General features: G+C 32.9%; 1 protein-coding gene across 1 annotated transcript; it reads left to right on the top strand.

Moving 5' to 3' along the window:
• Positions 1 to 5,517: 5,517 nt before the first annotated feature.
• Positions 5,518 to 27,294, top strand: LOC130648393 (cytoplasmic phosphatidylinositol transfer protein 1-like). The gene is made up of 10 exons (XM_057454439.1): positions 5,518 to 5,527; positions 15,465 to 15,562; positions 16,596 to 16,744; positions 18,311 to 18,407; positions 19,216 to 19,287; positions 24,781 to 24,879; positions 25,297 to 25,356; positions 25,734 to 25,829; positions 26,167 to 26,230; positions 26,467 to 27,294. Exons 2-10 carry the CDS (start codon positions 15,512 to 15,514, stop codon positions 26,556 to 26,558), a joined length of 780 nt encoding a protein of 259 aa, XP_057310422.1. The 5' UTR covers positions 5,518 to 5,527; positions 15,465 to 15,511; the 3' UTR covers positions 26,559 to 27,294.
• The last annotated feature ends 92 nt before the right edge of the window (positions 27,295 to 27,386 follow it).

The raw sequence follows: 27,386 nt of genomic DNA on the forward strand, positions 1-27,386 counted from the left end.
TATCCGATGAATTGATTGGTTTACGGCTTATTAAAACAGGGCTTTGTATGGAGCCATACCAACCGGTTTGGGAAGCCATTATTAAAATGGTAACATAAAAACGTAAACAAATAAAATTATTCCATAGCACACAAAACATACAAAAGTAGTTCACCTAAAACCGTCTTTTCGTGTCAATTCATATAAACAATGATTCGAATTTGTTTTGTAAACTTACAAAAGTTTAAAATCAAACGATCTCAAATCCCAAAAGTATCAAAATCGAACATGCCTTTTTTTTTCTCCCTTGGTGACTTGGGCATAGCAACTTAAAAATAGCTTTGTTGTTTATTGTTCACAAAGAAATGTTTTTTTTTTCAGATAAGATACAGTCAGGTAATAGAACGGATACTGACCGGTTTTGATGTTGCACTGTAAAATACAAAGCGCTCAGTCAGGGCACAGACCTCGGTCAGTATCCGTTTAATAAATGTCTTTGAAAATGATTTTCGCTTTGCGTAAACAAAATTAACCTTCTTTATTTCCCTGTAGACAGACCTAAAAGAATAAAAACAACTTGTTTTATGAAGAAGAGTTGTCTTTGTTCGGTTTCACGGGAATCTATGACCTTACGTGCAATTTAAAACACACACTTTACTGCGGATGTTGTAACATTTACGATGATAATGATGTTCAAAGTAAACAAATAAATATTTTCAATTTAAAATGAAAATTATAGATTGAGTAGTACAAATGTAATAAATCGTATAAACATACCAGCTGGCCACAGCAAAATAAAAGCGTAAAAAACTTGAACGCGTTTGTTGAAAAACTTTTAAAGTTAAAATTTAAATGAATCTTCTAGTACAAAAGTACGTAAATGTCTTGATTTTGATTTAGAGTTGAATGAATTTTCAAGAGCTCTGACTCGGGCTTCTCACTTGTGTATCAAAAACGTTGAATCTGAATTCGTAAAAAAGGATCGTAAAATATTATATATCGTTATATAATTAAATTTTTATTTCCTCACAGGATAAAAAGTGGTGTGATTTTTTGATTTTTTTTTTTTTTTTGAATAATGTACCGAACGGTCTGTAAATTTGATATACAACAAATCAAGAGATACTTTACAGTCTTAGCTTGTATTCAAAAGTAGGAATCATTTTGTGTAGTCGTATTACGTTTCATATGTAAAACCTGATGATTTTAAAACAAAAGTTTATATCATATTAATAACTTTAAGATTTTCAGACTGAAAGTAATGGCTATGACGTATTCATGTTTGATGATATTGATTTCCAGCGTCCGTGTCTTCTAAATAACCTGTCTGCGCTTCCACCATTTGCAGCTGCTATCGCACCACCAGATTATAAGCTATGAATGCGAAGCATTGACTTGTGCAAACCGATACTACCAACATCTTTTAAGAGTATTTTTCTCATTCTTGTGTTTGATATACTCTTTATTTAACTTATATTATAACTGACTAATATAACTGACTATCCCAAATAACACGATTTTGAACAGATAACGTCATATCAAGTATATTATAATATAAACTACTCTAGAATTCCCAACCCGAAAGAAATTGCTCACAGGCACAACCAAAGGACGATTCAGTTCGACAAAAATTTAAAGTGCTTTTGGTCATAGTCCGAAACGACTATTATTTGGTCAAGGAACGTAGAATACTAGAAAGTCGTTAAGATGAGATTATTTACAATCTGTAATCTTATTAGTCTCATATAATAATACTGAGTGATTGTGACGGTCATAGTGGATATCGTTATCCTTTGATGTCGCCGAAATTTTCTTCGAAGTCGCCGAAAAATGTATGTCTCAAATGTTAAATTTATGACGTTACGGCGCGACGTCAAAAACACTACTTTAACGTCAATCTCTTATAATAATAAGCCAGTTCCGTGTGTCTGTAACAGGCAAAGTGGATGTCTTCATTTTCCTTTGATGTTGCCGAAAAATGCATGTCTAATATGTTAAATTTTCTGACGTTACGACGCGACGAAAATAACACTACTTTAACGTCAATATCCTATATTAAATTAATGAAGCCATTACAGTGCACCTAAAACTTTGAGGCCAAATAACTTGGAAACGAGGTGGTGACGTCAATGATTTTTCACCGCGTGGGTAACTAGGGACCAACTAGGACCAATTTGGGTAATTTTCCCAAACCTGGTTCCCCGAATCCGTTTCGGAATGGACGGGTTGATGACGTCATCGAAAAACCTTCAAATCCTAATATCTCTGCAACCGTTTGTCAAAAATACGCGATCCTATACATTTTCTTGCTCAGCGTTTCAAGATCTATACGATGAAGGCAACAGGCATACACATTTCTGAAAAAAAACATTTTGTGTTCTGACATGTCTCTGCTGACGTCATCAAAATTTAAATGACGGTTGTTTTTCTCTGTTATCCTGCCTAAGTGGATTTTTCCACGGGCCTTATCGACTAGTCTCTATAATAATACGCCAGTTCCGTGTGTCTGTAACAGGCAAAGTGGATGTGTTCATTTTCCTTTGATGTTGCCGAAAAATGCATGTCTAATATGTTAAATTTTCTGACGTTACGGCGCGACGTCAATAACACTACTTTAACGTCAATATCTTATATTAAATTAATGAAGCCGTTACAGTGCACTTAAAACTTTGTGGCCAAATAACTTGGAAACGAGGTGGTGACGTCAATGATTTTTCACCGCGTGGGTAACTAGGGACCACCTGGGACCAATTTGGGTAAGTTTCCCAAACCTTGGTCCCTGAATCCGTTTCGGAATGAACGGGTTGATGACGTCATCACAAAACCTTCAAACCCCAATATCTCTGCAACCGTTTGTCAAAAGTTCATGTATCTATACATTTTCTTGATCAGCATTTCAAGATCTATACGATGAATGCAACGGGTGTACGAATTTGTAAAGAAAGTTTTGTTGGAACTTTTGGTAGGGACTTCGCTGACGTCAGCAAAGTTTTTAAGCCCTTATATCTTCTTAAGCGTTTGTCAAAAACATACGGTACTATGCATTATTTTGACCAGCGTTTCAACTCTACACATTACAGACAACGAGTGACTAAATTTCACCAATTTTCCTTCTGTGTATGCACTGCTGATGTCAGCAAAAAATCTAAAGCAACCTATTTTTCCATTGTTCTTCTGCCTTAGTGGATTTTTCCACGGGCTTTATCGACTAGTATCCCATATTAAATTAATGAAGCCATTACAGTGCACTTAAAACTTTGGGGCCAAATAACTTGGAAACGAGGTGGTGACGTCAATGATTCTTCACTGCGGGGGTAACTAGGGACCACCTAGGACCAACTTGGGTAATTTTCCCAAACCTGCGTCCCGAATCTGTTTCGGAATGGACGGGTTGATGACGCCATCAAAAAACCTTCAAACTCTAATCTCTGCAACCATTTGTCAAAGATGCATGATCCTATACATTTTCTTGATCACCGTTTCCAGATCTATACAATGAAGGCAACTGGTATACAAATTTTTTAAAAAAATTTTTAAGGTTTTGAAGGGTCTTTGCTGACGTCAGCAAAATTTTTAATCCCTGATACCTCCTTAACCATTCGTCGAGAACAGATGATCCTGTACATTATTTCAACCAGCATTTCAACCTCTATACATTACAGACAAGAATAAACAAACTTCGCGAATTTTTTATCTGCGCTGCGCTGTTGACGTCATCAAAACAAATAAAACAACTTTCTTTTTATTGACCTTTCGCCTAATTGGATTTTTCCACGGGCTTTATCGACTAGTTGAAGACTAAACGAAGCTATTGGCTTTTTAGTTAATAACATAAAAATGAAAAAATAAAATTCAACGGCCATGGTCCGCGCGAATATTTTAGCCTAAGTATCACAGCCCGCTACGTCCAGCCTAGCTGCACTGTCTCTATCTCTCTACCTCCTTCAAGGCGATTTTAAAGATTCCTCTTCGCGTAGCGGTTAGCGGAAATCAACAACCAATTTTAGCAAAAAAAGAGTGCTCGATGTTTCCAGAGCAAATATATTATCGGATAAAACTAAGAAAGCATATTTTAGCAGCAACTAAAAGTTTCATGTCTTCCTGACAATTCTCAAACTACAAATGACAACAAATTTTCAAAATAAAATTATTCTACAACTTATAATTCCCTTAAGGGAAATTATTCTATATTGTAAAACAAAATTACTAATTACTTCTCATTATTGATGACGAATTTATCCCTGTGCCGACATTTACTGATTACTTCATTCCTTTTGTTCAATAATTTCTTTGAGTCAGAGTGTAGGATGCAAACTTTTTCAGATATACACAGGTCACAACGTTTATTTTCAGATTTGTATTAACTTGCGCACATTGCAACAGACCAATTATTCGAAAGCGCGCGGTTTTCGTCATTGAGCTTCCATATAAACTTCTAAAATAAATATAAAATAATGCTTCTTCTTTGCGATTGCTAGTATGCACAGCTTTTTCTTGTTAGTTTTAGTTTAAAATAGACTATACGATCTCGCCTGCGAGGATAGTATTGGCTTCCAACTACTATGTCCTAAATTGCAACGTTATCAACGAACTTTTTTTACACACTTTTTTTTCAGTAAAACTGCCTCCCGGTGGATTCGAACGCACGTCCTCTAGGTTCACGTTACGACGCCTTAGCTAATTGAGCCATTACGTCTTGGGTAAATATATCTAACCTTACGGCTTTTATATAAGTCATCTCTGAAACCGGTTCGACGACTGGCGAATTAAAGCAAAATGATTTATTGATGCTAAATACAAAAGTTTTTTAGAATTTTTTCTTTGCGAAATGATTCCTCTCAACCAAATAAAGTTGTTTCGTGACTGTTCAAGTTCTAAGAATAATCCCAATGAATTTACCCATTATGGGGATTTCATAAGAATTTTTTAGCGGAATTTTTCGAGAAATGACCAAAGGCTCTCAGAGGTATGGGACCTAAAAAATTCACATGCATGTGTCTAATAGATAAATATAAAAAGTCAGTCAGTAAGTCTCAATGCCAAGCATCATACCCCTCACACCAGGAACAGCTGTAAATCTTTAAATTTTTAGGTTTAATGAAATGATCCAGTTAATAAATGTGTTGTTGCAATGATGTGTAATTGGCATTGATATACAAGACAGTTCATGCAGCTCCTGCATCATCAGTTTTAGAATTTTAAAAATATCATCTCGCGTAAGGGGGGGGGGGGGGCATGCAGAGTTAGAGAGTTGCATTCTTCTTATCATCCCAAGTCAATCCGTCACTACTTTTGCACACTTCTTTTGTAGCAAATTCGTGAAACACTCACAGTATTTCTGTTATATATTTTTCAAGGACAATTAAATAACACACAAAAATAATACAGTACAGGGCAGGCAGACAGATAGACAGATAGCTAGCTAGCTAGCTAGCTATTATCCAGCTCAACAAAAGGCTAATAGTGACATTGCTAAAAAAATTTGAAAAGAGAATAAATATCACTTTCACTTGTGTTAACAGCAACCTGCACCGCGTTCCTGAGTTTATGCACTGTAATTGTCACGTGGTCAATATAAATGCAAATTTAAACATCTACAGAACAAGGATACGCACGGTACTGATATTGTAGAGATTCGTGATCGTGATAAAAAGCATCACGTCATTATTTTGCTTAGATTCGTCCATATTTATTTTTAACTTTCTCGCTCAGAACTCTGCAAATCTAGGACTTTAGTTACCAGTTATTTTAAAACCTGTAATAAAAGTTTCAAAATTTCTTTTTCTGGCAACTGCTATACAAAGCTTACACACAGGTATGCTTCTTCTCCTTCCGTTTTATTGACACACCAAAAATAGTATGGTCTTGATACAGATCACCTAATATTAATATTGTAAACGTTTTGAAGAAGCAAGAGAAACTGTTTGTTAAAATAAAACATATTTCCTGGTTAGTCTTATCTATTGCGCTCAGTTGAGCTAATTGGCGTTAGATTCATTTTTAAGTTGGTAGGCATTCGCATCCTCGTCCCCAGGGCTTGTTGCCTATGTCAAAGCCGCTAGCCGTACTTGACGCCGGTCTCGATGTCAAAAAAGCCATAGCTCTTGGGGACGAGGTTGGCATTCGCTCTAACTTCCATCGTGGTTCGATAAATCAAATCAATAATTTGTATTGCGCTGGAATAAAGCATACACAAATGGAACAACTGATTAAATGCGGAGTACACCTTTAGGCACGTAAGAACTCCGTGGATGAGGCAACCCAACGAGTGTTGTGTCGTGGTGTCCACCTCGACTGTTTGCGCGGGACAGAAACCGCGTTGACGTCCAGCTACCCGGAGATGCGATGTTTTGGCACGGCAGATTCGAACAGAGACGGGGATGTTCCACCCAAAGTATGTCGGCTGCCCAAGGTCGGGCATTTTTACATCATAACCTAAGTAGGGCAAACCTATGCAAAAACACATTATTTATCAGAGTTGAAACTGCTTCATTCCATGCGTCTTAAAATAACTTTATTAAACTACTTTACTATTTTATGCCTTAATTTAACGAAAATTCACTCTTATGAACACGTATGTAACCAAAATTTAAACGTTTAATCTACAACTATTTCAGCAAAAGCATGCCCAGAATAGAGTGGCATTGTAATATTGACGATTTGTGACTAACTTTGGGCAGGAATAGCAACCACCCAAAGTAGGGCATTTTAATATTGACGATTTTTGACCGACTTTGTGACTGGGCCTAATTAGGTTTAATAGCACAAAGAAGCTGACCAAAAGGCATTTTTTTGCAATACAGTGGATTTCTTATACTCATGGTAAAAAGTTTCATTTTATTTTGTCGTAAACAATTTCTTTATTTCTTGCCAATAAAACAATTAAAAATGCTCTCCTTTTTGCGGAGAGAAGCGGAGCCTATTTCCTCATTATATAAGCCAAATATAAAGGAAATGTAAGTACGGTGGAGAGTATATAGGATTTCGTCCCTATACATCCAAATTATCATGGTTACTATGGAAATATTAAAATTTCGTCCAAAGGATCACAGTAATCCAGCAATTTAATATGGTCATTCTCTAGTACATTTTTTAGTAAGCGAGACAACTTGTTTATAGCACGGCGAAGGAGTGTTTGTTGCTTTTTAAATATGGTACCAAGCGTAAATGGTGTCGTTTCCAGTTTAGGTTAAATCTGCCTACACTTTTTAGCCACGTGATACATAAATCACTTTTACTAACATCACATGACATTTTCTCGGACACATAGCGCCTCAAACTCAATCTAAGCCATGTCGCAACTGACGGAAGGGCTTGTTATGTTCAAGAACGCGAAGAAAGAAAGGGTATGTAATGAACCCTTTCTTATTCTCACTCACACCTAAGGCTAGCTAGCATAAAACTACTGACTGAGCTGGAATAATAATAGAACTTAAATAGCTAGCTAGAGCTACTTGAATTGAAGAGCTAGCTAGCTAATAGCATAAAAAAGATCAAGCAATGTCATAATGGCTAGTATAAAACTAGCTAGCTACAAAGAAATAGATTTTCTGGCTATAGCTAGCTATAGCTCTACATATACTACACAGTGAGTGAGATAATGCACTCAATCATAGTGCCGTGTTTAATTTTTAATCTTTAACAGAAACTTTTTCAATTAAATATTGCGGGGGTTTTTTGCTTAGAGAAGGTAAAAACAGGTTATAAACTGTATTTTTAATTTTAAATGTTACAAAATTTTCCACAAAGTATATAAAATTGTTTTAGCTGCGTAGGATAAGAACAGGTTGTTAACTGTCTGTTTGTTTGAACTGAAGTTAGGATAGTTTTTTAGAAATGGGTATTGTGCCGAAACGTATGTGCGAAACAGTATAGCTACCTGTACAAATCACTCAGCCCTGTGTTAACAACAAGCTGTTACCTGTGTTTCTATTTAACAGAAGTTTAAGCTAATCTGGTTTAGTCACAAGTAACTATAACACCTGGCGCGAAATATACGTTTTGTAAACTGTGCCACATTGAATGTTGATTATGTCTGGTTTGAAATGGTATTAAACCTATATGGATGTGCAACATACCTGTTTTATTATTTAATTTTTCAACATCTGCATTTGTTATTACCCAGGCGTTTTAAATTCTAACTTTAACATCAACGTCTACGTTTTCTGTTAAGAGGCTTTTTAAATTCTGACAAGCTGTTCTCGTGCAATCATCATGTATTGAAACATGTATTTCTTATTTAATTTCTCAATAGTCTAATTAATTGCTATTATTTTAAAGTTTCTGCTCAGTTGGAAATAAGAATTTTTTATTGTCATGCAGGGTAACCGAAGTTGCAGTAAAGTTTTTTGGAAAAATGTATTACGGCTATCCGATTTTACGATTAATGTTTGATCTTGCACAAGAACTTTTCCCATAAACTATTGCAGGATTCTTTTTGCTTTAGGAGTGTAATAACAGGTTTTAAACTATGTTTTTATTTGTAAATGTTACAAAAACTTTTCCGCAAAATAAAATTGCTGAATGACTGTTTTAGCTGTGTAGGATAACAACAGGGTGTTTACTGTCTGTTTATTTGAACCAAAGTTAGGATATTTTTCGGAAAGGGATATTATGTCAAAATGTATATGTGCGCCACAGTATATCTGTACTAATCACTCAGCCTAGTGTTAACGACAAGCTATTACCTGTGTTTCTATTTAACAGAAGTTGTGCTAAAGTTTTTTTGAAAGGGTTTTTTTACCTATACTAATGGCGCACCACAGATTAAAGTACATATATTTTAAGTTTTACTGGAAACATTTTGTGAAAAATAAAAAAGGTTTGCTGACTGTTTTAGCTATGACATGGCACAATATGTAAATTGTGTTTTTATTCAAGCTAAAGGATAAATATAATTACACCCGAAACACCTTAAATGTTGTGTGTTTCACTCGATTTACGATATACTGCACATCTGTACTAAGGTGCTCCACCTGAATGTGTGGTACAGTTTTCAATTTGTATTAACTGTTCCACCAAGCGTTTTACGCCAGGTAACACAGTTACTTGTGGCTTAACCAGCACAAGGTTAATTAACTAGGCTGTGTGCTGTAAATTCCTAAGTGTATATAATGTTCACCTGTAAAGTTTTGTATATATATATATTTATGCCCTGCTGGTCTAATGGCTATGACACTCATGCAAATGAGAAATCCAGGTTCGAATCCTGGACAGGGCTAGGAAAAACATAATTATCTTGCACCTACAACAACCAGGCTTTCATATAATAGGTAATCTTTAAGTAAGACTTCTTTGATTATTTCTATATCTTGACTTTTTAATGTTGTTGTCATTGGAACCAAGTTAAAAAATGATATGTCGTTATGACCGATTGTTTAACCCTATTCGGTCCGGGGTTTTTCGAACATACTATGACCGGGGGGGGGGGGGGGGGGCAGATTCCGCCCCCCCCTTAATAACTTTTCATAGGGTTGTTCAAATTGAATCAAACTTGGCACACTTATAGTACGTCATAAAAGGAACACAATGGCGCCAAAAAAAATTTGCTTGCGTCAGCACATTTTCTGTGACGTCATCAGTAGCTTGAAAATTGTTAAAAATGCCACTATCTGCTTAAAATATAATTACTTTTGTTCTAGAGCGAATTTTTACATTCTGTTTGAAGTTTCTGGAAGCTAAATAAAAGTTATTTAACATATCTTCCGGTTTTTACATGGATAGGATAAAAAATTGCCAAAAATTGCCCAAAAATCCGTTTTTTTTCGATTTTCGGGTAAAATCCGACAAAATCGGGAAATCGGATTAGTCACGTGTTCAAATTATTCAAAATGATTCTTCTTGATAAAAAAAAAGTTGTGTTGCAAGTTTCAAGTTCTAAGGATAATCCTAACAGGAGTTATTATATTTTTCCCATTATAAGGATTTCATAGAGATTTTTAGGGGTAGTTTCGAGTAATGGCCAATATCAAAGCCTCTGAAAGGTATAGGACCTAAAAAATTAGCATGCAGGTGTCTAATAGATAAATGTTGAAACTCAGTAAGTATCATAGCCATATAACAAAGCAATCAGGAGTTATTAAAAAAAAACCGTCAGGGGGGGGCGGAATCCGCCCCCCCCCCCCCCCCCCCCGGACCGAATAGGGTTAAATACTTGTAATGGCTATGATTCACTGTATATTGACCTGAGATAAATTTGATAATATTGAGTATACGCAATCTTTGAGTTGTAAGGTGGAGATTTTCTATTAAAGTCATGCACCCCTGCCTTGCCGTTCCATTGCCTTGCCAGCACTGACCGTGCCTTTCTTTGCCTACCCTTCCTATGCCTTTTCTGGTGCCTGCCTACTATGTCCTTGCCTGTGGCTCCCATGCCTTGCCTACCCCTGCCTTCCTGATTCCTCTTCCTATTTCCTTGCCTGCCTCTGCCCTTTCCTTGCCCTGCTTAATGCCTTTGCCTTGGCAACCTCTCCGCAACACTTTCTATATTGATTTCAACCAGTAATTTTTCATACATGCACCACATTGGGCAAAAGCTTTCAAAGTCGGCGCCTAAAGCCAGACAAATATTTTCGCCCGACTTTGTATAAGGCCCAACCTTGTGTGGGACAGGGACAATATGGCGGATGAGCTACTGGATCTGGACATCATACACGGGTAGTATGCACAGGGGTAAAATCAGCTGACCGTTTTAATACATGTTGTTACGTGTGCCTGTTGTACAAAGTATACATGGAGGCTTTGACTGTGGACAACGTAAATATACTTTCATTTTTTGAAAAAATATGTCGGAAGTTCATGTGACTTAGCTAGCTACACACATTTCATCCTTTTGGGTCAGGTGTCCAATGTCACAATGTTAATTCATATATCCAGCCAGCTAGCTATAGCTAGCTAATGGGATCTAATGGGTTAATTGTAAACATGGGGTACCCCGAATTTGGGTGGTGTTTGGAGTGATAGTTTCATTATACAAGCCAGATAATTATGTCCCGTAGATTAGTGGTTATAGCTTTCGTACTCTGTGCGGGAGACCGGGGTTCGATTCCTCTGGACGGCGATTCAACATGGGCGAGTGAATGGTACCATAGCCCCGGGTTAACCCAAGCCATGTGAGGGAAATTGGGGAGATGGCACGCTGTGTGGGCCGTTGGATGTTGCCGGGAGTTGTCTAGTAGAGTGTGGGGCCCTACTAATTTGGTCTGTGTAGCTCAAAATGAGCATTAAATACTCTGAGACTCTTGAACTAAGCCATGGTCTCTCTTGGAAATAATACACAGGGTTTATCCCTCAATATATATATATATATATATATATATATATATATATATATATATATATATATATATATATATATATATATATATATATATATATATATATATATATATATATATATATATATATATATATATATATATATATATATATATATATATATATATATATATATATATATATATATATATATATATATATATATATATATATATATATATATATATATATATATATATAAACACGAAGTAATTTTAACACAAATTACAACAGAGTGCTCAATGTGTAACAGAGCAGTTATATTATTTTTATGTTTTGTTTTCAAGAAAAAACTACATTAATTTTGCTACTTAAAGTTTCATGCTTCTTAGCAATCTTCAGGCAAATGATACAAATTATACAAGTTGGTACTAACTAAAGTATAAACCTTTTAATTACGTGATACAACGTAATAAAACAAATAAATACAAATAAATACATTGTTCGTTACAGTTCATTTCAACCATTTCAAAGTATGCCTTCCATCGAATTCGTAAGGCTTTCTACTTTGTCCATTAAACATTTTAAGTATGTATTTTTCGGTGGTATCGGGATATTCTTTAGCGAGTAACCAAGATTTCTCCTTTCCATGACCATAAAACAATAATGTAAAATCTTGTAAACAGTGGTGTGTAGAGTGTTCAGAGTGCTCAACAAAAACAGGAGCTTTTATAAACACGAAGTAATTTTAACACAAATTACAACAGAGTGCTCAATGTGTAACAGAGCAGTTATATTATTTTTATGTTTTGTTTTCAAGAAAAAACTACATTAATTTTGCTACTTAAAGTTTCATGCTTCTTAGCAATCTTCAGGCAAATGATACAAATTATACAATCTTAGCAATCTTCAGGCAAATGATACAAATTATACAAGTTGGTACTAACTAAAGTATAAACCTTTTAATTACGTGATACAACGTAATAAAACAAATAAATACAAATAAATACATTGTTCGTTACAGTTCATTTCAACCATTTCAAAGTATGCCTTCCATCGAATTCGTAAGGCTTTCTACTTTGTCCATTAAACATTTTAAGTATGTATTTTTATTACGTTGTATCACGTAATTAAAAGGTTTATACTTTAGTTAGTACCAACTTGTATAATTTGTATCATTTGCCTGAAGATTGCTAAGAAGCATGAAACTTTAAGTAGCAAAATTAATGTAGTTTTTTCTTGAAAACAAAACATAAAAATAATATATATATATATATATATATATATATATATATATATATATATATATATATATATATATATATATATATATATATATATATATATATATATATATATATATATATATATATATATATATATATATATATATATATATATATATATATATATATATATATATATATATATATATATATATATATATATATATATATATATATATATATATATATATATATATATATATATATATATATATATATATATATATATATATATATATATATATATATATATATATATATATATATATATATATATATATATATATATATATATATATATATATATATATATATATATATATATATATATATATATATATATATATATATATATGTTATTGATACATTAGTAAATTCTAGGTCAAATTACTCAACGTTATCCTGTGGTAAATTGAAAAATAATAAAATTACACATTAAAATGCAGCTAATTATAATTAATTTTATTTCCTCATTTCTAATATTTTTAAAGTTCTTTCCCGCCATCATGAACCAGGTATAGCTAATGTAAAGTTTTGACATCATAAGTTTAAGAAACAATAACAGGTATATAATTTATATATGTTATATATGTTTCATCTCAGTCCTGGTCATATTAATTGTAGCAGCTGAGTGATACTTCAATCGCCTAGATTGTCGTAGGTGCGTGATGAATTTCACGCGTCTTGCCTTAATGAGGAGAGTGATTAGTCAGTTTTCCTAATTTGAGGTGTGTGATAACACATTTGAAAAATGTGGTCGTCTGGTAGGCCTACTGAGTAATTAAATGTATTTGCATCTTTATTAAAGGATCGTCTCAAAATTTTCGTACATAATTCGTATAATTCGTATCCAAACTTCGTATCAATGATCACCTTAAAATTAGCGTCAACATTCAGCACTGCCGACGTAAAATACGAAGATAGTGTAGTTGCGTCTTGTTAAATTTGAGTGCCATGATCAAAAACGGTCGGTGTTAATATGAAGAACGTAAAGGTATAGATATAGAGAACATTAAAGTCAGCCCCTTTCCTTCATGCTGACACTCTTATGCTCGGCTGGTGCATTACACTGAGACTCGAACGAAAGACGGAAGACCAGTTGGAACCATGCCACAAGTCAGTCTGACCTTCATCATCACAGAGAATACTGCAAGAAGAGTGCGCACCCATAAATAAATTAAAATAATATAACCAGAACATGAGAGAGGTTAGGTGTTCTGTAACTTTATACAGCTTTTGGATGAATGTTCTCGTGATGTAATACCAAAGAAAAAACATGTTGAATAAAATTTTTAAAAGGGGGAAGCGAAATCAAATATGTTTAGTAATAATAATCGAAAAAAATGTATATCGTATTAAAAGAAGTCCAGAAATTCTGTCTCCAACACGACACAGCATGCAATAAGTCAGCCCTGCCCTAGGTTTTGTGGGAAGAAATGTTCTGCGAAGATTCAAACAATTGAGTCTCCTGTACAGTTTTGTTTCATGTTAAGCTGTGCCAGTGACAAGCATTTTCGAAGCATGCTACTGGCGACTTCTGAGATATATATACCACCTAATGGTGCCCTAAAGTAGTGAATAAAGAATTCATTTTTAAATGCGCATGTTTTTCATTCAAATTCCGAACTGTAAGTCATTTTTTTTCTTTGATTATTAGTATAGTAAATAATTACTTTATACAAAAGACATTTCAGGTGGGCATTATTGAAGTGACTAAGGTGTTTTTGGTGTGTGATTTAAAACACTACTCCATTTTTGCAGAAGTGTGCAAAAGACCAGGACTGCATCTGTCTGTCTATCTGTCTGTCACCTGTGCAAAGAGAATGTTTTTTAGGTCTCATTTGTACTCATTTGTGCTTTGGAGGGGGGAGGGGGGGTCAAATAAGCAGGGGGTGAGTACCCTGTGAAAAATTTCTTAAAGTGCAGGGGGTCATAATATAATGACCTAAGGGGATATTACAAAATTTTTCGGTAAAATGGAGTGAGGGGGGATAAACTGACTAACTTTAAAAAAACTAATTTGTTATTTTTAACCTGTGGGGGTCATTATAAAATGATTTTAGGGGTGCAAAATTCGAAAAAGTGCAATTTGCCCCCCCCCCCTTCCTACAATTAAGCACGAAAGTGTATGGTGACAAATGAGCTATATTATAGTTTGGTGACATTGTTTTGTTAATTTGGTGTCAATGACGTATTTCTTTTTAGTGAAGCCGTTGCAGTAATATGTTTCAGGCCAAATAACTTGAAAACAGGTTGGGTTAACTGATGTCATCTTTTGCGTGGATCTATTTTGGAATGAACTTGTAAACATGATATTTCTTTAAAAATTCATTAAAAGTCATGAGCCTATACATTATTTTAATCAATGATTCAAGTTCCACACAATAGCTGCAATGTCTGAAGAGATTTCAAAAACCTTTCTCCTGTATATGTTAACGGATCATCAATGGCACCAAGCAACACTTCAAACCCTGATCTCAGTACATTGATCCAATCAGCATGTAGGGCTGTACACAATAGTTGCAATAGGCTAACAATTTTCTCCCAAACCATAATAACATTTGTTTTTTTTCTAGAATTTTATTAATTATTAATACTTCTTATTTAATGATTTATTAACTAGGGTACTAGGTTGCAATTTTAAAGTTAAGGTTCATTTTGTTAATTTCAGATGCAAAACAATCGCAAAAGAAAAGGCTAATTCACTCATAAAAGTGCGAAATTTAATTTTGTCTATTTAATAGAATTAGTTTCATGAATAATTCATTAGTTACCAGGTGTTAATTTAGAATTGAAATAATTTACAGTATAGGTGAAAATTTTGCACACATGGCTTAAATAAGCTTTTTCTTTCTTATTACAAGAAAAATTGATTCAAAACATTTACTTTTACCTCAGGTTTAAGTGTACAGTACATATATATATATATAATATTTTTATTTTAGTGTAGTAAAAATTGTAGACTTGTACACTGGAAATAAATATATAAAATGACAATATCAAAAGAATACAGAATTTGTATGCCATTAACAGTGGATGAGGTATTTTCTTGTTTTTTGTTTGGTTGTTTTGTTTTGTTTAAAATGTGTTTATTTATTTATTTTTTTTGGTGTTGTGTTCTGAGAAAGATTTGTCATGCAGTTATTAGAATAAATATGATGTTTTATTAAAAAGTAACAAGAGCTTTAGAAATGAAATTAAAATTTTTATTAAATGTGTTTTTAATTGCAAAACACGATTTCATTTAATCGAAAAGTGAAACACCTTATTACTTACTTCTAATAAAAGGCATAATATAGGATATTATTAACTGATAGCTATTTTCTATCCGTTTATATGGGAAATCCACTGTGATGATTGACTAAAAAGCCTTCACTTTGGGCTTTATACAGTACAGTAAAACTTTTAATCTCATAGCACCTGGAATGGTTCCTAAAAACGTAAACAAACAACTTCGCTGGAGAATTGGTAACATGGCTAGCTACATACAGACTCAAAAATTTAACTTGCAGTAAATTTAAAACCTTGCATCAGTCTGCCATAAAAACAGCAAGGAATGTAGATAATTTTAAATTCACTGCCTTTTTAATATCGACATTCACCCAAACAAAATAGCTATAAGTTGATATACAATATAAACTGTTTTATCTATCTCTTCCTAGAAATATTACTCTCAGCAAGCGTATTGACCTCGAAAGCTTGGCCTATACTTTTAATCTTGGGTAATATTTCTTGGTATAGATAGACGAAACAATTTATATTGTATTATGAAAGTACTTCTATGTTGCTAATCATATCTATATTCTATGTGGAGGAGGATAATTGGGTAAGAAAGTGTAGAGACTTGATAGTTCCTTGGGCAAAACCCAGAGGCAGATCGAGAAAGACTTGGCAGGAGGTTATAAGGACAGACTTGATACAGAGGAAGTTGAGTTTAGATATAAGACAGTCTAGATCAGATTGGAAGAGGGTCATTATTATATCCCGTCCAACCCATGCTAGCATTGAAAACGGACGTTAAGCCGAGAATGATGATGATAATTCTATATATTATATAATCTATGTCTTCTTTAGTATCGCATTGGTCAATTGTACATGATAAATAAACACAGTCATGAGCAGAGTGAGAAGGGTGAAGGTGTAGAAGTTGTACGCAATGAGCCATGTCATGATCCAGTTCATGGTGATGGAAGGTATACAGAGAAAAGAGTGTACTTAAATAGGTATGCTTTGTGTGCAAAATATGCTGAAATAACATTCTTTGGTAAAATATTGAACCTAAACATCCAGAGTCAAGTCTGTTACAACGTTATTGTTTTCCGAGGTCGCACCATAAGTCCTCTGAGTAGACAGTGCATATTACCCACAACAACCTCATGTGGATTTTTTAAAAAAAACACAATGAGTTAACCAGATGACAGGTTAAAAAATCAAAAATAAAAAAACAACTTACTTATAACTATTCTCTTATAATTACACTTCAATTTATGTGCAGTATAACCTGTTGCATCAGCAGGTAATCTCTTAAAGTAACACTTATAACATACATCAGAAATGCTAACTATCTGGCCAACAAGATTTTTAAAAACTTCAAAGCTGACTATTAAGTTTATTTGTCAGGGCTTCCACCGAGTCAGGGAAAGTCAGGGAATTTTATTTGTAGTCAGGGAAAGTCAGGAAAAAAGACCCATTTTGGGGGAAAAAGTCAGGGAATTTTTTGTCTTTTATACCTTGATTGAGACTGATAAAAATTCAAATATTGCAAATGCAGAGTTGCATGCCTTATTAATGTTATGCCATGTTTCTGATCTTTAAAAAGCAAACCAAACTTTGGTTTGCCCTACTTTTGTTGCGACAAATACGGTTTAAACGGTTTTAGTTAATTTGTTTTTCTGTTTGGCTGTAGAATTTCTTAAAAAAGTCAGGGAATTTGGCCTCAAAAAGTCAGGGAAAGTCAGGAAATTTGATACCATATTTTCGGTGGAAACCCTGTTTATGGTTTCACAAATAAATATATTTCATATGCAATTTTATATAAGGTTTTGAATATGATGCATCAGTAAATAAACAAATAAATAAAAAGTTCTGTATCGATAATATTCTCACTGTTTTATTTCTTTTTTTATTTGCAGCTTACTTTATATTTGTATTTCTATCGCTCATCTCAGATCACGTGACTTTGCATATTGTTTAATTGAGAAATCCTAGCTGCAGCATTAGCAAGCTGAGAACGTCATTGCTATATAGCATCGAATATTAACTTTAAGAAGAAAACCTTGTTACGTGTTAAATATTAAGTAGATATACAGCAGCGGAGTTGAATATAATATCACCAAGGGTTAATAAATCCAATAACCTATGTTTACCTATTGTATATATGTTTTATTATATACCCAAAAGAGATTGTTATAATTAACTTATTAATTTTTCAATTCTTGCATCATCTATATCCCCGAAGCGATTCATTTTTGTTTCGATTTCTTTGTTTTGATGTTTTTGTAAAAAGAATTTTCTCGACAAAAAGTTCCCGCCATTTCACGTGTTTGGAAATCGACCAATCAGAAAACGGACCACTAAGAAACAACCAATCACAGTTAATTACGATAAAAATTAATGAGGCGGAAAGGATAAAATCAAAACATGCGTTTACGAATGTTTTGTCAAAACTATTGTTACGTCACAAGCATTGAATAATACGGGTGGAATACGATTATTTATTCAATGGCTGTTTTTGCTTACGGGTATATAATAAAAATAAATAAACAGTGTGATCTTTTGCGTTTTTTTAGCAAACTTCCAACGTGGATACAAGGTTATATACCAAAAATATTTTATGTCACAGAAAAAGCATCCAACTACTATCCTTACACTATCACAGAATACGAGGTAAGGTGTTCCATTATTATTTCCATATTTATCTTGCTTACCCACTCCTTTTAGATAAGTTTTAATGCATAGAATCTTATTTTTTTTAGTGTTTTATTGAATTTTCAGAGGAATGTTTATTAAAGGGGATTTTATTAGTTAAAAAAAGTCTATTCGTATTTAACTTCCAATGTTTATTGTTCGATTGAAGGAGGAGGGAGGGGTGTGATCTGCAGGTGTTGACTTTTTTACTATAAGTAACAGCCCTTGATAGTAACTTTAAAGATCCTCTTTCCTCCATTTGATTAACGATCATTTGCGTATTGCACCACATCTTCATTTTTCTCAGATCTCCTTCATTTCGCAAAAATGCCACAAATCAAGTAAGTAGATAAGTAAGTAACAGTAAGCTTTACGTCCTCAAGGTTTTCTTTCTAAAGTTTGGCTTTTCTTCTCATCCGAGGTAGCTAAGTTCCACTATTAACTAGGGATACGTATAGCATTGCCATTGCTTTAACTTGCTTGTCTGTCTGCCACACAAGCTAATTGGCGGTCAGATTCTGGTTCCAAATGTGCTGAAAACACTAAAATATGTGCGCTGCAGGGGGGACTTGAACCTGCAACCTTATGATTACAAGATCACAGCGCTACCACTACACCATCAACCATTAAACACTAAATCAACAACTGTTTATTTATAATTCCCCCCAAGTTATTTTATTAAAGCAAGGACAAGTACAACTTGATTGTGTTAGATTATATTTTCTAAGCTAACTTTATTTTTTTTCTGTTTTCTTTATAATTATGCATATTTTAATTTTTATTTCAGTGTTCATTCCTACCAAGATTTTCTATACTTGTCAAAACGTGTTACAAAAATGACAACGGCTGCACACAAAATGTATGTATTTTTTTCATATAAAATCTTTATGATATATCATCTCCTTGTATACTTTTATTTTTAACATAATATTCATAACTAGCTGTTTCCCGTGGAAGAATCCACTGTATTCCATTTATTTTATGTAGCAGATATATGTCCATCAAAAAACAAACAATACAGCAGTGCGCATCTTACATCTGCATTATTATATAAATGACCAAAAAAATTAAAGGTTTTCAACAACTGCAGTATTTATGTGACATTTAAAATCTAAATCTACTAAAATTACTTGCTCTGACCATCTGACAAATGCGAAAATTATTCAGAAAGAAGTTTCCAAAAGCATTTCAACATACATCTCACCCATAAAATTTAAATCACTCAAAACGCCACATATATACAAAAAAGCTGATCAATGTCAAACACAAATCTCTCTCATTGTATATGTTAAAATCAGTTAGTTTATTGCAAACCCTGCCAAAGGTTGACACAAAATGCGAAAAATAAACAATAAATTTTGCCTAAGTAGAAATTTTTATCTAAGGTGTTACAAAGGGATTGCAAGGTTAAATTATATTGCAATAAAACGTTTTTTGATATAATGCATATGGTCCTTCCTCACCAAACTTTAGACAAAATGCCAACAAAAAACGGTGTTTAAATCTAAAATTAATAAAGTCCTTTTAGCAATTTGCATGCTGTTTTACCATCAATAAAGCAAACAAAATTTCAAATCTCACATAGTATTCTGTCACAAATTTTCATAAAATATATATATAAGTCATAATGAGTCATGTTAAACAACAGCAATCAATCTGTATATAAGTTCATTTTATGTCAATTTTTGCACCAATTTTGCAACACAAAATACAAATTCTAAATAATACTAAAATCTCTTATTTTGGTCCTTCGCATACCGACGGTCTCCCACAAAAGTTTAATCAAAATGTAAAAAATGAGAGGTAACGACAAAATCAAAGTTTGCAAAATTCAATTATTTCGGTACATATATCTACTGCATATGCCCTCTAAAACAATATTTTAAGCTAAAATGCCTAAGAAAGACAGTTTGCAACAAAAATCAGTTATTTCGATAATATTGTATACACTCTTTCCTCACAAAAGCTTCACAAACTGTAAAAAAAAGAATGGTTGTAGGGAGTGCTTCTGATTCAACAAAAAAAGTTTTTTTGACATATTGCATCTAGCCCTTACCCATTAAATCTTACACAAAATTTCCAAAACTATATACGATTTAGAACACATCAAATTTAAATCGAGAAGGATCAGTCATTTCGATATATTGCACCGAGTCCTCCCCAGTAAGAATTTATACAAAATATAGAAAAACAAAGCTTGCAAGGTGTAATATTGAATTCTTCTTCTGTGTATATATATATATAGTCCTTTCTCGCAAAATTAACATAAAATGTCAAAAAGGTTCAAATATAACATCTAACACAACAAAAATCAGTTCTATCAGTATATGTCATGCCATTGTTTTCCACCAAATGTTCCCCTTAAAGTTTCACAGACACAGCCTGTAAATTAAAAACAACTAAGATCAGGTATTTTGGTCTATTTCATACCATTCTGTTCCAAAAAACTTTTAAAACGTAAAAATTGAGTGGTAAAACAGAAATGTCAAAAAGAAGAAAAAAATAGCTTACAAAGAGTATAAAATTGAAATCAACAAAGTAGCTCTTTTGGTGTATTAAATATAAGCCATACGCACAAAAGTTTACACTAAATGTAAGAAAATGGTTGTGTTTAGTAATTCTAAATTAAGAAAAGTCAGTTCTTTTAGTATGCTGATTAAGGTTTTTGCCCACAATTTGAAACAAATTAAATTTACATTTTAAAAATAAGTAATTTCTGAACTTTATTTTCAGAATATTTGGAGGAAAAGAACTTCGCAAACCAAAAAAACCCAGGAAAATGTTTAAAATTTTCAGGGTTAATAACGTTTGATGTGTTTTGTGGGAATATATATACTAGGAATCTTTAGTTTAAAGCTAGCATTAGCTAGCTACAGCAGCTAATAGCTAGTCACTTAAATATAAACTGGAGACTTAGCTAGGTATAAAGAACATGGCTACATATATATATATATATATATTCCTAGCTAGCTAGCTAGTTGTTGGTGGTGGTTGGCTTTTTATGATGCTAGCTATAAAACATGTCTGGCAACAATAATATAATCAAAACTGAAAATAAAACATGAAAAAACCTTACAGAACCTTGCTATGATTAATTTATAAAACCATGCTCTTCTTCAAATGTTTTTTTAAAGATTTATTTTGAATGAAAGAGTAGAGAATACTCAAAAAGAACAGCCATCTTTTTCGTAAACACAATTTCCGTTTTATGCTAGGAACTTCATTTAACAGTCCGTATGCTTTGTGAATATCTAATACCGTTTCATATGTAGCGATACCTATATATATATGCTAACATAGAGTTTTTTGGCATAAGGGTATATATATTTATATCGTTATTAGCAGCGGGTTATATATTTACACCTTATGTGCGATTTCTATGAAGTACATCCCTAATCTTTTAGTTAAATTTTAGCGTACAGCCACGTCATAAGAAAGTGACCCGTGATTTCCGTGTCGTGGACTCACAGTTTTACTCACGCAAGGGAATTAATATATAAGACTAGCTGTTTCCCATGGAAGAATCCACTGTATTCCATTTAATTTATGTAGAAGATATATGTCCATCAAAAAACAAACAATACAGCAGTGCGCATCTTACATCTGCATTATTATATAAATGACCAAAAAAATTAAAGGTTTTCAACAACTGCAGTATTTATGTGACATTTAAAATCTAAATCTACTAAAATTACTTGCTCTGACCATCTGACAAATGCGAAAATTATTCGGAAAGAAGTTTCCAAAAGCATTTCAGCATACATCTCACCCATAAAATTTAAATCACTCAAAACGCCACATATATACAAAAAAGCTGATCAATGTCAAACAGAAATCTCTCTCATTGTATATGTTAAAATCAGTTAGTTTATTGCAAACCCTGCCAAAGGTTGACACACAATGTGAAAAATAAACAATAAATTGTGCCTCTGACAGAATTTTTTATCTAAGGTGTAAAAAAAGGGATTTGCAAGGACAAATTATAATGCAATAAAACATTTGATATATTGCATACAGTCCTTCCTCACCAAACTTTAGACAAAATGCCAACAAAATAACGGTGTTTAAATCTAAAATTAATAAAGTCCTTTTAGCAATTTGCATGCTGTTTTACCATCAATAAAGTAAACAAAATTTCAAATCTCACATAGTATTCTGTCACAAATTTTCATAAAATATATATATAAGTAATAATGAGTCATGTTAAACAACAGCAATCAATCTGTATAAGTTCATTTTATGTCAATTTTTGCACCAATTTTGCAACACAAAATACAAAATTCTAAATAATACTAAAATCTCTTATTTTGGTCCTTCGCATACCGAAAAGTTTAATCAAAATGTAAAAAATGAGAGGTAACCACAAAATCAAAGTTTGCAAAATTTAACTATTTCAGTACATATATCTACTGCATATGCCCTCTAAAACAATATTTTAATCCAAAATGCCAAAGAAAAACAGTTTGCAACAAAAATCAGTTATTTCGATAATATTGCATACACTCTTTCCTCACAAAAGCTTCACAAACTGTAAAAAAAAATGGTTGTAGGGAGTGCTTCTGATTCAACAAAAAAAGTTTTTTTGACATATTGCATCTAGCCCTTACCCATTAAATCTTACACAAAATTTCCAAAACTATATACAATTTAGAACACATCAAATTTAAATCGAGAAGGATCAGTCATTTCGATATATTGCACGGAGTCCTCCCCAGTAAGAATTTATACAAAATATAGAAAAACAAAGCTTGCAAGGTGTAAAATTGAATTCTTCTTCTGTGTATATATATATGGTCCTTCCTCGCAAAATTAACATAAAATGTCAAAAAAGTTCAGATATAACATCTAACACAACAAAAATCAGTTCTATCAGTATATGTCATGCCATTGTCTTCCACCAAATGTTCCCCTTAAAGTTTCACAGACACAGCCTGTAAATTAAAAACAACTAAGATCGGGTATTTTGGTCTATTTCATACCATTCTGTTCCAAATAACTTATAAAATGTAAAAATTGAGTGGTAAAACAGAAATGTCAAAAAGAAGAAAAAAATAGCTTACAAAGAGTATAAAATTGAAATCAACAAAGTAGCTCTTTCGGTGTATTAAATATAAGCCATACGCACAAAAGTTTACACTAAATGTAAGAAAATGGTTGTGTTTAGTAATTCTAAATTAAGAAAAGTCAGTTCTTTTAGCATGCTGATTAAGGTTTTTGCCCACAATTTGAAACAAATTAAATTTACATTTTAAAAATAAGTAATTTCTGAACTTTATTTTCAGAATATTTGGAGGAAAAGAACTTCGCAAACCAAAAAAAACCCAGGAAAATGTTTAAAATTTTCAGGGTTAATAACGTTTGATGTGTTTTGTGGGAATATATATACTGGGAATCTTTAGTTTAAAGCTAGCATTAGCTAGCTACAGCAGCTAATAGCTAGTCACTTAAATATAAACTGGAGACTTAGCTAGGTATAAAGAACATGGCTACATATATATATATATTCCTAGCTAGCTAGCTAGTTGTTGGTGGTGGTTGGCTTTTTATGATGCTAGCTATAAAACATGTCTGGCAACAATAATATAATCAAAAGTGAAAATAAAACATGAAAAAACCTTACAGAACCTTGCTATGATTAATTTATAAAACCATGCTCTTCTTCAAATGTTTTTTTAAAGATTTATTTTGAATGAAAGATTAGAGAATACTCAGAAAAAACAGCCATCTTTTTCGTAAACACAATTTCCGTTTTATGCTGGGAACTTTATTTAACAGTCCGTATGCTTTGTGAATATCTAATACCGTTTCATATGTAGCGATACCTATATATATATGCTAACATAGAGTTTTTTGGCATAAGGGTATATATATTTATATCGTTATTAGCAGCGGGTTATATATTTACACCTTATGTGCGATTTCTATGAAGTACATCCCTAATCTTTTTAGTTAAATTTTAGCGTACAGCCACGTCATAAGAAAGTGACCCGTGATTTCCGTGTCGTGGACTCACAGTTTTACTCACGCAAGGGAATTAATATATAAGATAATGGGTTATGGTGTACAACGTAATTTTTAATAGCGATTTTGTATAAAGAAGAATTTCACGCTTAAATGAATTGTCAATCCGTTTTAATAATATTAGCTCTAGACATATAATAAATAGTATCAGCAGATTCAAAATTCAATGATTATCTGGAATTAGATACTGAAGTTGCTAAATATGTACTGAAGAAGTTCTCTTTACATAGAAGTTACAGGCTTATAAAAATTTTCAAGTACACGTGTTATTTTGGTCGCAGCTACTACCACCCCCTAGTTATCATATTCAACTATTTCTGTTTTTCACAAGGCTTTAGGACTAACTGACGAGGAATTATCAAGTAGAGAAATTCTTTCCATGGATATAGCATACGATGAATTAGCAGAAAAATATTACAAGAAGGAAGAGGTAAGCTACTTTAGCTGTTGATTCCTACCATTGTTGCTGCTTGATAAAATAGTCATATTTGAAAGTAAAACAGAGCAAGAACGATGTCATTGGGGTTAAAAATCATATATTTCGTGTACCGTCTATAATAATGTGTTCAAACTAGTTGCGTGTACCTTTAAGGTAGAACCCGTGCTATTATGTTCAGGATGCAGTGAATTTTTCTGGTATAATTAAATAAAGCGTGTATACCTTGTGTCACTTGGTAATTGCGGAAAATTTCAGTAGCTACCTTACTGTGGGCTTTACTGATTGTTTATCTAATGTAATGAAAGACGAAGTGCTTTCAATAAGATTAGATTATTAAACTTGGGTTTGCAATAAGTATAATTTATAATAAAATTCCTCTCATAATACCTATTTTTCTTCTCTTTGCAGGACTGTAGGTATTTCAAATCTGAAAAAACAGATCGTGGTCCTCTGCAAGAAGGCTGGCGGGTGAGCCTTTTTTTTTAATAAAAGCAAGCATCCGGTTGTCACAAGTCCACTTTTTTTGTTGAACTTAAAATCATTTTCAATGTTTTTTTTAATTTTTTCACCCGCTTTAGTGATTTAAAGTTATCGTGTTAAAAAAGCCTTAAATTTGTTAAACTAAACCCTTCTTTAATGCTATCTTCTTAAATTTGGGTTGAAAAATACTTCCAAAACACCTCCAATCATCTGTTCACATTGGTTCCAAAACTCCTTCGATTACCTCTTCATATTTTTTTCTACTCATCCTGTTATAAAGTCAAGTAGACAGGTTCGCGAGACAAATAGTTTCGATACGAACTAAAAGGCATGAGTAAGTAATTGTATTTCTTCATCTGGTTTAGATGAGCACCCAGCCGATCATGTGTTCGTATAAACTGGTTAAAATTGAATTTAATGTTTGGGGACTAGCATATAGAGTAGAAAGTTACGTACATTCGGTAAGACATTTTTTTTAAAAAAATAAATATGTATAGACGTGTAACAACAGCATCAAATACATCACTGGTGTATTTCCAACCTAGTTTTGTTCATTGGTGTTGTTATTTTTTAAAAGTGATGGTTGGAAAAAATACTTTGAAACTAAGGTGGTTATCTGGACTGTGACTTATATATTTTCTTTGTACTTGTTAGACTCTGCAATTTTAGGTTTGGCTAGATTTTGCCCATCTTTCCTTTTTTTTCTCACTGTTGTTCTTTGCATAGTATTTTACCTTGTTTTCTCTTATCTATCAACTTTTGTAATCATCCGACACTCGACTCTCTGATTTTTTTAAGGCGGTTAAGGATATATTACTAGCTGGACACAGACAAGCATTTGCGTGGATCGATCAGTGGTATGGTAAGTGTCACACATTTGTCTTTGTATGGTTACTTATTTATTGATTAATCAGTTTTGTCGGTCGCTCGCTCGCTCGGTCGATCGAACTGATTATTTTGTGTTTTAAAGTGAGTGTACCGTAAATGACCTTAGTTGTTGGAATGCGCCCAGTAACCGAATTGAGCGCCCAACGGGTGGAAGTGGGCGTCATGTGTGTTGTTTCTATCTTTCAACTACCATTTTGGTGATATTTCTAGATATGACGTTGGACGATGTTCGAAATTACGAGAAAGATATTCAAGAAAAAACTAATGAAAAAGTGTTAGGTGTAATTGAAAGTAAAAGCTGAAAGGTATCAATGGAGGAGATCTGTTCACGTTGAGTGTCATGCACGATCAACCAAGCTATAGTGTACAACTGCATATAACAACATAACGAATTAATAGATACGCTAAAACAATCTCAGGAGGAGAGTGTAAATACGAAGCGGTATGTGAGTTGTATTCGCCTAGTTAATAATCATACTAAAAACTGTTTTGATAATTCTATTGGTTTATAATTTAGAATATATTTTAATTTTATTTTTTGCACTATTATATTTAAACATGTTGAAAATATTCGCATAAAATTTTGAAGTTTTAACTGATAATAATCTTTGACTACCCGTTCACAATGTTAGTATTGTGTATAAGTAGAACAAAAGGGAGAAAGGTCTAGTCATAACAACGCAACCCCAAAAGTGACTTGTTTATAAAATATCGTCCTTGGTCAAATACTCATCAAATATTTCAAAAAACATTTAAAGTGAGTCTATTGAATTCTCTTTTTTTGACCGAATTGTGAAACAAATAGTGAAAGCAAACTGAAATTCTTTATAGAAAACTTTTTAGTTGATAAAACATGACCAGGTTGTGTTCACTGCGGATAGCGTTCGTATCTCAGGATTTTTTGAACGGTAATTAAAGTATTTTTTGGTGAAGTTTATAAAATTTTAGGATAACATTTTGTGCCATATATTATAACATAAACATGTTTTATAAGCACTATTTATCTGCGATTGCAAATAGAAATATTATTTTCACGTACACGTATGTTGCTCTTGCTGTTTATAAGCTGAGATTTATTAAAGACTGGGTACTACAATCCTGGTAAAATGGCAAGACACGCAATCTCGCAG

The sequence above is a fragment of the Hydractinia symbiolongicarpus genome, chromosome 7 (assembly GCF_029227915.1).
Source record: "Hydractinia symbiolongicarpus strain clone_291-10 chromosome 7, HSymV2.1, whole genome shotgun sequence".
NCBI classification, from domain to species: domain Eukaryota; kingdom Metazoa; phylum Cnidaria; class Hydrozoa; order Anthoathecata; family Hydractiniidae; genus Hydractinia; species Hydractinia symbiolongicarpus.

Bases quoted from the DNA above. Each gene is read 5' to 3' on its own strand.
- LOC130648393 (XM_057454439.1), top strand. From the start codon at position 15,512: ATGACAATATCAAAAGAATACAGAATTTGTATGCCATTAACAGTGGAT. The intron at 16,745-18,310 runs GTATGCTTTGTG...GCGTTTTTTTAG, and splicing joins AAAAGAGTGTACTTAAATAG to CAAACTTCCAACGTGGATAC. The intron at 24,880-25,296 runs GTAAGCTACTTT...TTCTCTTTGCAG, and splicing joins AATATTACAAGAAGGAAGAG to GACTGTAGGTATTTCAAATC.